The following is a 10815-nucleotide window of genomic DNA, read 5'->3' on the forward strand; positions in this document are numbered from 1 at the left end:
CTGGTGCTGAGTGGCACCAACTGGCACTGCACACACAGGTGATTTTGTGGAGAAGCTCCAGAACCCATCACAGTTCACCCGAAGGCACAAAATAACCCATTTCTGAAACTCTCTGTTTTTCTAGACCTTCTGTGCTTGTTCTTGCTGAGTAACATGTGAAAAAACTACCCCCTTGTCCCTTTTATCACTGGGAAGGATGTTTTCAGGAGCAGGCTGTCCGACCTTGGCCTGACTCCTGTGCCTCTCTGACCTGTCCTTGTCAGAGCCCGGATCTGCCAGGCCAGCACGGGAATTCCTTGGGAAATCTGGGAACGAGTGCTGATGTTTCATTTTGTCAGGAAGCAGGGACAGGGATGTGTACTAACAAGGCATCTTTGTTTGGCCCGTTGCTCTGAATGAAGTCCATTGATGGGAAGAAGAAAACCCTTTATTATAGTTGGAGGGCTCTGCAGAGATTCAGACAAGCACCAGGAGTCTTGCCCACTTTATTTTTCACATCTCCATCCCCAGTAGCTGCCTCGGGTGCACCAGTACAAGTCCCACACAAGGACAGGGACCAGCAGAGCCTGCACTTGACCCTTCACCTCTGCACCAGACCCCTCTTCAGAGCTTTCTCCTGGAGGGGTACCCAGGGAGGACCTTAAAATCCACCAGCACAGTGGAATCACAGAGCACTGTGAGGCCCTAACGATCATTCAGGAGCTGGACTCAATGATCCTTGTGAATCCCTTCCAGCTCAGGATATTCCACGATTCCGTGCTCACGCGTTGTGTTTTTGCGCGTTACCTTTTGACTTTACCTTATTTAACCCCAAAATGTTTAGGGAATCCCTGTCTATTTTTGCTTTTTGTTGCCTTTTTTATTTCTAAATTTCAAATTTATTCACATCTTTCTCGTGCCTGCAGCTGGTTTTGTGAGTCACCCAAACGCGCTGCAGCGCTTTGTTTCCTTCCACGTGAAGCTGGACGGCGAGCAGGGCTGAGGGCTGGAAGCAGTTACACTCTTGTGGTTCACTAACCTTTTGGAGTGTTTTAGAAGAGAAACGTGAGCTCCTGGTTTTCTGCCTGTGCAGTGAAACCCCACGAGTTTCATACACATTGAGTCATGGTGTTGACAGGTGACTGATAAACATCTGCACCACTCAAGTTACCGTAACTGAGAGATTCGTGGATCCGACGTTTGCCAGTCCCTTGCACATGAAACCTTTCATCTGCTCCTTTCTTTTGGTTTTTTGTTGTTTTTTTCTTTAAGCTAAGAACAACTTTATGGTTTAAGTAACCACAGAATTCAGTTGCTTATTTCTAGACATTCACTACAAAAATTAGTTTAGTGCTTTTTGGGTGCGGTTTTATTTCCTCCTTGCACCAGTTGCGTGCTGCTGCCAAAAGGTGTGAGCAGGATTTCAGGTGAACTGTCCTTCCCTTCTGTCCAGTCCAGAGCTTCTAGAGCCCCAGTACACCCAGAGGAAAACAGTTTTCTTTTACTAACCCTTTATCAAGTGACCCTAAGTGTGATTTTTGACACCTATATATATATATATATATATCTGCCAGTGTTGGATTACCTGAAAGCTTGCATAGAGGTCCAAGAACCCAGGTGTGGTGCAGAGGAAGCTGTAGCTGTCAGAGGACAGTGGGGAAAACTGACTTCAGTGTCCAAGGACATATCACAGATGAGTCTATCAGAAAGTACCCTCAAAGCCTCCTTTCTTAAACTGGTCTACTTCCAAGCCTGAACTTTAAAAAATAACAATCCCACACACAAAAAAACCCCACCAGAAAGCTACTTGTATTTACAAACAGCCTCTTTCAGCAGAGAACATTTCATGCCTCTTGACTTCCCAGTGACTTCTGCCCTTTAGAAGAGGCATTGTGGGGTTTAAATCCTCCTTTACCCGCCCAGGTAACTCTGAGCTCTGCTCCCTCGCAGGCGAGAAGCGGCCGAGTTTCGACGTCAGCTACAGCGCGGGTTTCCTGTACGAGAAGGAGAGCGAGCTGATGCACGGGCGCATGATGGACCAGGCCATCAACAACGCCATCACCTACCTGGGGGCCGAGGCCCTGCGCCCGCTGGTGCAGACCCCGCCGGCGCCCACGGCCGAGATGGTGCCGGTGATCAGCAGCCTGTACCCGCTGCCGCTGCCCCGCGCCGACGTGCCCAACGGCGCCGAGCCCGGCCACGGCCACCTCAGGGACAAGAGCCTGTCGTCCGACAGGGGCCTCTCGCCCAACAACAGCGGCCACGACTCCACGGACACTGACAGCAACCACGAGGAGCGGCCGAACGCCTCCTTCCCCCAGGGCCAGGGCATCCCCGCCCCGGCCCGCAACGGCCTCCCGGCCCTGAAGGATTTCCCCAGGCCCTACGACATCCTCAAGCCGCCCGCCCTGTGCCCGCGCGACGCCTTCAAGGTGCTCAACAAGGACGGGGAGCCCATCGGGGTGTTCCGCTGCGACCACTGCCGCGTGCTCTTCCTGGATTACGTCATGTTCACCATCCACATGGGCTGCCACGGCTTCCGAGACCCCTTCGAGTGCAACGTCTGCGGCTACCGGAGCCACGACCGCTACGAGTTCTCCTCGCACATCGCCCGGGGGGAGCACAGGGTCGTGCTCAAGTGAAGGGACCGGCTCTCCGAGGGCAGGAGCCGTGTTTTCCCGGCCCAGGGGAGGCTCGGTCGGTTGGGTTTTTAATTAGTGTAACGAAATTTCCCGAGTATTTTTCTAGGCCAGTTTTAAGCGTGTCACGGGGAGGTGACACCTCTGTAAATTCTTTCCCGATAATTCAGTGTTCTGTAGCATCTCTGCCTGGCTGCTGTGGTGAGCAGGACTGTGGGAAACACCCGGGGCAGAGACTGGTTTTGATATGAACTTTATTTTTGTGAAACTTCAGAGCCATTTGCGATGTTTTGAATTTTTAGCGTGTGTTTGTTTTTATAGGGTTTGCTTTAACTCAGCACAAAAGGGTTTCTTGGCAGCTCCCCTGCTTGCTCAGGTGTTTGGTCAGAGGTGTGTTGGAGGAGCTTTTCTTAGTTATAATTCTCATATGGTCTTCCAGTGGCTTATCACCAAAACAAGGAAAGCAAGGGCAGGAAAAGGGAGGGATTTTTAATTCCTCCTTCAAGCTTTTCCCCTAAGCCCTGGTGAGTGTGTGGCCCCACCACACTTTCATTTTTCTTACCACTTTTATTCTGTTTCTATAAAGTCACTCCCACCCAGCAAGAGCAAAATAAGAAATGAGACCTATTTGGGGTTGGGATTTTTTAACAATAAGCATTTTTGGGATACCCAGTGAGGTCACTGGTTGGCTCATCCATGTAGGCTGGGGGAAATCCCGATTTTCATTGCTGGAAACTCCTCCTTTCTGATGGGTGCCATGAACAAGGATGAAGCTGTGCTGTGTGTTGTGCCTCTGCCTTGCTCCTGCTGTGCTCCAGCAGCAGGACACGTGGCTGTGCCATTCCGTGTCCCTATGGACAGTGCTGGGATGGGAGCAGGAGTGGGTGGGACCTGCAGGTGTGTGGGAGCTGCACCAGGACATCCCTTGGCAGGAGATGCTGCTCCACACCCTAAGCAGGTGCCTCCCTTTGAAGCTGGTTTTTAAAACAATTCTTTGGAACTCCTCCCTGCTCCACAGCCCTGTTGGTGTCTCTGTGCTGGAGAGGGATTTGGGAATGGCTTTGCTGAGCGAGGGTTTATTCTTTGTGAAGTATTTTTGTACCCCCTAGTTAGGAGTGTTCTGATGGACTTTCTGCATCCCTTGTGTGGTTTGAGAGCTGCATTGCTTTTGTGTTATCCCTGGTGATCCAGCTGCTTCCCTGAGGGAAGGCTGGAGAGTTCAGGGTCAAGAAATACCGAATTCCATTCCCTCTGCCTCTTTGGGCTCAAGTATTTCCTCCCGAAGAATTTTAAGGTACAAAAAAAAAAAAGACTACATTCATTTTTCCCACTAAGGGTAGGTCTGGAGGGGGATAACTCAGCCTGCAGAGTGTCCAGAGTGCTGTGGAAGAGCTAATCCAGGATCCTGCTATCCCTGGGGCTCAGGAGAACTGTTGTGTGTGGAGCTGTAAAGCATGTTTAGGATCTTTCCCAGTTTCCCATCTGAGGCAGGTTTGGCTCTTCCCCGATGAACACTCGTGTCGTGGTGTGACAAACACTCTCCCCAAGTGAGGCTGCAGTTCCACCAACAATCCACCCTTTGGGACTGGAAAAGAGAGGGAAAGGGAGGGAAAGAATTCCCAGAGGACAAAGAGAAATAGTTCTACTGCTGCTCTGACATTTCTGTGATAGTTTGGGGAATCTAAGTCCGACATTTTTAGGACATTGTGGTTGTCTTTATCAACTTCTTATTTTGTCACAAGCTTGCTTTTCAATGGCTTAGTTTTCAACACCAAAGAATTGTCAATAAATGAATAAAATACCTAAATAATGACAATGTGCTGACTTGAGGGCAGGCAAAGGCAGGTTCTTCAAGGAACCTGCACACCTGGAGCCATCCAAAAATCTGGTTTTCCATAAGTGGATTGAGTAATGGAGCCCCCTTTAAACCACTTTTGTAGGATTCACTAAAGAACACACTTGAATTTTCCCTTCACCCCCATCCCACAGCGCTGCCCTGGAGCCTTTGGCCTGGGAGGTGGGAATCCCACCGGGCTGTGCCTGGACATCGAGGGGCTGCCTCGGTCCTGGGTGGATCTCTGAGCTCAGAGGAGCTTTGGACACCACCTCATCTGGGAAAACTGAGGGGAAAACCACTGCTGTTGGTTGAGAGCCTGAGTTATTCTGCTCCTGGTTTGTTATTTTGGTCTAGAACAGATTTGGGTTTGGGGCATTCTCTGGCCTGTGGTTCTTCGTTTCCTGATGAACTGCACCCCAACAGTGGCAGGAGAGGCCCCAGGGAAGGAGCTTTCAGCACCAAGAAACGAGTCTCTGGTGCTTAAATGTTTGCTGAAGTTTTTAAACATTTCAATAAACCCCTGTGTGCTAAAGGAGAGCTGGGAAGTCATGGGCACGAGCAGGCTGAGGAGTGGGAATGGGATCTAGGGAGCGGGTCTGGAGCACCAGGGCTGGAGCTGGGACCTGTGACCCAGCCGGGTGTGATGGGACTGTGGCTGTGGTGCATTCCCCGGCGGGCTGAGCCACGGTGGGGCCTGTGCTCGGCACAACCAGTTACTCAGTGGAGTAACTGATACACTCGGAGGTGTAAACTAACGCTGCCTGTTCCTCCAGCTGCTGGGAAATGGTGTTGGACTCAGCTGTGGTTAATAGTGGAACGATAAAACCCAAGAGCCGTGGGGTGTGGGCAGCTCAGCCCCACGCCTGGACCGCGGGGTGGGCTCAGGGGTTCCGTGGGATGCCGGGAGCTGCACCCACCGTGCGGGAAAGCGATGGAAACATCCCGGCGGCGGGAGGGTGGAGGCTCACACCACCCGCAGCTCTCTTAACACCCGCCTTACCAGGCTGACGTTGCTCGCCCTTGTTTCATTCCCCCCCGACACCTTCTGCCGCAAGGGCTGGACGCGCTTGAGAAACAGAAACGAGAAAAAAAAAAAACACAACCCAAAAGAAAGTCAGAGGATTCTTTTTTTTTTCTTTTTCCTCCACTTCCTTCCCAGCCAGGGGTGGCAACCAAAGCGCCGAGGGGTCTTTTCCCCTCGCTGTGCCAGCGCTGGGTGCGACAGTGTCAGCCCCGACAGCCCCCGGGGGCTCAGTCTCACGGCGTCTTCCCATCCCGGCTTTTCCCTGATCCAAACTCCCTCATCCCTCTGCTGCCTGGAACCAACCCCCTTTCAAGGCTTACAGAAACCTTCAGTTGGTGTTGTGACAGAGCGATCCTTATCTGCTGATAGCTGTAATCGTGACAGAGCACAGAGGAACTGGTTTCCCCCGCCGTCGTGTCGAAACACGCTTCCTAACGCCCAAAAAAATCCCATAAAACTCTTCCGGGTGCTGCGCCGCATCCTTGGAGCATCCCGGCCGGCTCCTGCTCCCCCGCGGGGAGCGGCCGAGCTCCCAAACCCCGGCGGAGCCGGGAGGGGACAGCGGGCGAGGGAGGTCTGAGTCAGCGACGGCACCTCCCCCGTGTCCCCGTCCCCAGCCGTGCCCTGAGTCACGGGCCCCGCCGGCGTTTTCCCACCCTCCGCGTGGGCCGGGTTCCCAAATCCGGGGGGCACGGGGCCAGCAGAGCCACCTCTGTGCTGAGTGACAGCCTTGGAAGTGTCCCCAGCGCTGGCACCGCCACGGGGGATTCTCTGCAGCCCCGGGGGTCCCGCCGGGACACGCGGGAGCAACACAAGGGCAGGGCCATGACTGTCACCGGGGCACCACGACGGGGCCAGCGGGTTCATGTCACGCCTGGTGCCCCCCTCGCTGCGCCGGGAGAGAAGTGAAGCCCCCGGGGAGCTCCCGAGCCGTCCCCTCCGTCCCCTCCGGCCGGGTTATATCTGGCGCCACATTTGCATGGCAGCGAGCCGGCACCTGGCAGCGAAATCCTCGGGGAATCGGGGACACGGGGAGCGGCTGGCGACTGTCACACCCCGGGGGCAGGAAAGTCCCAGCAGACAATTGTTTTTCAGAAGAATCTGCTTCCGACCCGCCCGGCTCCGGCCGCTCCAGCGCGGCTCCCGTGGGGCTGCGGCGGTGGTGGGATGGGGATGGAGGGTGGTCCTGGGCTCGGACCGCTGCTCCACGGCCACGGCGGGTGCTCCAGGCGGGAGGTGATGCTCCTCAGCCTCAGGCATGACCCAGGTGCCCCTCACAGATTGGGGATACCCCCACCACCAGCAGCTCCCTGTTCTCCCCTCGATCTGCCCGGGACCCCCGTGAGGGGGGCTGTGATTGGGGCTGAGGCCATCACAGGCTGCCCCCCCAGACCCTGCTGCCCCCCGCCCGCAGGGAGAGCTGCGGCTCATCCTGCTCCCCCCAGTGCCCCCAGTACCAGCCCCATTGCTGCTTCCCTGGGCACCGGGGGTGTCTGGGGAGAGGGTCCTGTCCTCCCTCAGCCCCGTTTCCCACAGCTGTGCCTCTGTGCTCGGGGGGGCTGAGCCGCAGCCAGGGGCCCCCCCTTGTTGCTCCCCGGCGCCGGGCACAGCCCCCCCATCCCCTCCCCCCCGTCCTGCCCCCCGGAGTGGAGAAAGTTAGTCAAATCTGCAGAAACCGCAGCGGGGGGAGAGGCAGCGACTCTGTCACCGCTTTGATGTCACTCCTGCACGTCCCACAGGTGCTGCCATGGCCCCGGGGCCGCGGTCCCACCGCCGCTTTGCCATTAACTCGTGCGAGAAGGGGGGATAATGCAAAAATATTTCCTCTCCCCCCACACACACCCCCGCCCCCATCCTGTCCCCGAGGTCCCTGGAGCCGGCGGGGCCCCAGAGAAGCCACGTGCGAGGCACACGGAGCTGCAGCCGCCACCCAGCCCTCGCACGTGGGGCCGGGGGTCCCGGCAGGGCCCCGGGGGGCTGCGCCGGGGGAGGGGCCGGGCAGGTTTGTGAGCAGCGGCCCCGCGGGGTTGGTTCGTGCCGGGCCTCCTGCGGTTTCCCCCTGTGCTCTTCCCCCTGTGCTCTCCTCCCGGGGCTGTCACGCCAGGCGCCCACGCACCACCACCCGGGGCACACCAGCCCTGCCATCGCCCCCCCTGAGCCGGAGGGGAGCCCCCCGGGGGCAGCGTGGGGTGCTGGGGTTCCCTGTTCCCAGCCTTTGCCATGCACCCCATCTCCACTTCGCCCAGGTTCCCTTTGCACCCCCCCGTGCCCCTTCTGAACTCCCCTCTCACCCTGCTCCCCCCCTGCCACCTCTTGCACCCCCTGTGCTGCCCCAGGGCCGTGGGGCTCAGTGCTGGAGGGGGGATGACTCAGGACCCCCCCCTCCCGTGGGACATTCCCGACCCCCCAGCACTGTCCGGGGGAAGGAGGACTCAGGAAGGAGGACACCGCCTCTGGCAGCCGGGGGTGGCCGGGGCAGGTCCCCTGGGGGCCACACGCCCTCGGGTGCAGGGGGCCGGGTGCCCCAGGGAGGGGGAGGCTCTTCCCAGCCCCGTCACGGCCGCCGCTCTCCCGGAGGAAGCCGCTCCGCGTTGCTCACCCGGCGCTGGTTACAAACACCGCTCCCACTTCAGGTTTAATGCGGCGGCGGCCGCGGGCGCTATTTCGGGCCGGGGGCGGGATAGAAACCTCGCGCGGGGTCCCGCCCCCGAGCCCCCCGCCCCCGAGCCGCCCTCCCGGGGGTGGAGTGGGCGCTGCCCGGGGCTGTTCTCGGGGGCTATTTGAAGCCCAGGAGCCGCACGCCCGCCTTGACCTTCCGTGACTTCCAGCGGAGCAGGCGGATGGCGCGGAGCCCGAAGCGCAGCACCGCGTCGTACTTGAACACCAGCTTGTAGAAGGCGTCGGTGACCAGGGCGCCGCTGGGGTCGGCGTGTTTGAGCGCGGCCATGGGCGTGTACGCCACGTTCGTCTGGTGCCGGAACGGCGGCCGGGCTGCCTCGATCACCTGCAGGGTGTGCTGCACGGGGGCACGGCACTGTCCCCTCCCTGTCCCCCCAGCCCCTCCTCAGCCCCAGCCCATTTCTGCCACCACCACCATTCCACCCCCGTCCCCTTTCAGCCCTGTCTGCATCCCATTCCTCTGCATCTCCATCCCCATTCCTATCCCTTCTTCTTCCCATTCCCATCCTATCCCCAAGCCCATCCCATTCCCATCCTATCCCCATCGCCTTCCCATTCTATTCCTATCTCTATCCCATCCCACCCCATCCCCATCCCATCCTCCCCATCTCTGTCTCTTCCCATCCCCATTCCATTTCCATCCCATCTCCATCCTCAGTTCCCTCCCGTCCTATCCCCATCCATCCCATCCCCATTCCCATCCCATCCCACCTCATCCCATCCCCACCCTCATCCCTATCCCCGTCCCCATTCCTCACCACTCCCATTCCCACTCCCAGCCAGGCTCAGCCCCATCAGGATGGAGCTGTCCAGGCAGGATCCATCCTGTTTTCAACTGGCCATTGCTGTTCCTCATTAGGGCTAATTAATACTTCCCGGCCCAGCCCCCTCCCACCCATCACCTCAGCGATGTCCTCGGGGGTCTGGCCCAGGCTGGCGAACACGTCCCTGGAGTTCCTCAGGTAGAGGTCGGTGAAGATTTTGGCTGTCTCGGGGTCCGTCCGGGAGTAGTCGGCGCGTTCGGCCTCCTCGTACAGCTTCGTCTCGAACTCCGTCACCACCGGCCCCGGCTCCACCAGGCTGATCCTGCCCGGGGAGGGGGTGCTGGGCACTGGGCCCCCCCAAACCCCCGTCCCAGGGGGCTGCAGACCCCCCCAGTCCCACACTCACGCCACGTTGAAGCGCAGCGCCTGCACCACCAGGCTCTCGCAGAAACCCTCCACCGCGAACTTGGAGGCCGAGTAGATGTCGTTGAAGACGATGCCTGGTTGGGTTGGGGGGTCCCGGTCAGGGCTGAGGGTGGGGCTGGCCCCCCCAGGGTGCCCCGTGCCCCCGTACCCTGCAGGCCCATGATGCTGCTGATGACCACGATGTGGCCCCCGCGGCGCCGCTTCATGTCCGGCAGCACCTCCTTGACGAGGCGGACGAGGCCGAAGAAGTTGGTGTCCATGAGGCTCTGCATGGCCGCCAGGCTCTGGCTCTCCAGCGGGCCCACCATGCCCACCCCGGCGTTGCTGACTGAGGGCATGGGGCATCAGTGGGGGCAGACCCCAGGCGGGGGGATCCCACACCCTGGGCATGGAGGGTCCCCGGCGCTCAGAGGGTCCCCAGCATGGGATGTCCTGGCAGTGAAGGGTCCCTGGTGCACAGGGTGTCCCCAGCACAGGGGGTCCCTATCGCAGGGGGTCCCTGGTGTGTGTGGTCAGGTCCCTGGCACAGAGGGTCCCCCTGTGCTCAGAGGGTCCCCAGTATGGGATTTCCTGGGTTTGGAGGCTCCCTGGTACGTGGAATGTCCCTGGCACAGAGGGTGCCTGGTTCATGGGGTCAAGGGGTCTCCGGTGCATGAGGTGTCCCTGTTGTGCCCCTCCAGCACTGGGGGCACAAAGTGTCCCCAGCCTGGGACACGCTTGGCAGGGACAGCCCCCAGCACAGAGGGTGTCCCCACCGCGGGGTGTCCCCGTCACTGAGGTTCCCAGCCCAGGGCTCCCCACGGCCAGGACAGGAGGGGGGTGCCGGGGCTCACCCAGGACATCCACGTGGCGCCCGGGGATGCTGTCGAGGCAGGCGCGGATGGAGCCCTCGTCGCACACGTCCAGCTGTTTGATCTCCAGCGTCCGGCCCAGTGCCGGCCCCGCCGCCGCCGCCAGCGCCGCGCTCCGGCCCACGTTCCTCATGGTGGCGATCACTGGGGGGGGGGGCACGGGTGGCTCAGCCCCGCGCGGGGTCCCCCCGGGGGCCGGGGGGGTCCCTCCTCTGCCCCGCTCACCTTGGAAGCGGCGCTGCTTGTCCCGCGCCAGCCGCACGGCCAGGGCCAGCCCGATGCCCGAGGAGCAGCCGGTGATCAGCACCGTCTTGGGAGCCATGGCACGGCCTGTGGCCCACATCCCAGCCCCCCCGCCTTTATAGCAGCTGCCCCGGCCCTGGCCCCCCCCCTCCCCAAATCCGGGCCCTTAATCCCCCCTTGGATAATCCGCCTCCCCCCCCCCCCGCTCCCCGGGGATTTGCGGGCGGCCGCGTGGCTGAGCCACACGTGGTGCCCCGGGCACACAGAGGGGCCTTTGTGCAGGACCTGGGGCACCGTGGGGACACGGCAGGACATGGGGACACTGCCAGCCGTGTGCCACTGCCAGCGGGGGGCTGTGGGGACCCCCCCAGCT

The 10815-nt window shown here is 59.8% G+C and overlaps 2 protein-coding genes across 5 annotated transcripts in view; one reads left to right on the forward strand and one right to left on the reverse strand.

The window, feature by feature from the left end:
* The window catches only part of IKZF3 (IKAROS family zinc finger 3), a 35806-nt gene extending 31381 nt beyond the window's left edge, over positions 1–4425 (forward strand). For all 4 annotated transcript variants that reach the window (XM_032711074.1, XM_032711076.1, XM_032711075.1 and 1 more), the window contains one exon: positions 1930–4425. In XM_032711074.1, the coding sequence (XP_032566965.1) occupies positions 1930–2621 (692 nt within the window). In that variant the 3' untranslated portion in view covers positions 2622–4425. The remainder of the gene's footprint in view (positions 1–1929) is intronic.
* Positions 4426–8255: 3830 nt separating this feature from the next.
* On the reverse strand, positions 8256–10521 carry RDH8 (retinol dehydrogenase 8). Its single transcript, XM_032711084.1, has 6 exons — positions 10425–10521; positions 10182–10343; positions 9497–9676; positions 9329–9422; positions 9061–9244; positions 8256–8495 (listed from the first exon to the last, which is right to left on the reverse strand). Exons 1-6 carry the CDS (start codon positions 10519–10521, stop codon positions 8256–8258), a joined length of 957 nt encoding a protein of 318 aa, XP_032566975.1.
* Between the last annotated feature and the right edge of the window lie 294 nt (positions 10522–10815).

Source organism: Chiroxiphia lanceolata, chromosome 26 (genome assembly GCF_009829145.1).
Source record: "Chiroxiphia lanceolata isolate bChiLan1 chromosome 26, bChiLan1.pri, whole genome shotgun sequence".
NCBI classification, from domain to species: Eukaryota; Metazoa; Chordata; class Aves; order Passeriformes; family Pipridae; genus Chiroxiphia; species Chiroxiphia lanceolata.

What these genes read in the sequence shown, in the direction of transcription:
- RDH8 (XM_032711084.1), bottom strand. Translation starts at nt 10,521, where the DNA reads ATGGCTCCCAAGACGGTGCTGATCACCGGCTGCTCCTCGGGCATCGGG. An exon ending in GCGCCACGTGGATGTCCTGG is followed by an intron (nt 9,677 to 10,181) that starts GTGAGCCCCGGC and finishes CCATGCCCTCAG; the next exon opens with TCAGCAACGCCGGGGTGGGC. An exon ending in GCGCTGCGCTTCAACGTGGC is followed by an intron (nt 9,245 to 9,328) that starts GTGAGTGTGGGA and finishes CTCCCCGGGCAG; the next exon opens with GATCAGCCTGGTGGAGCCGG.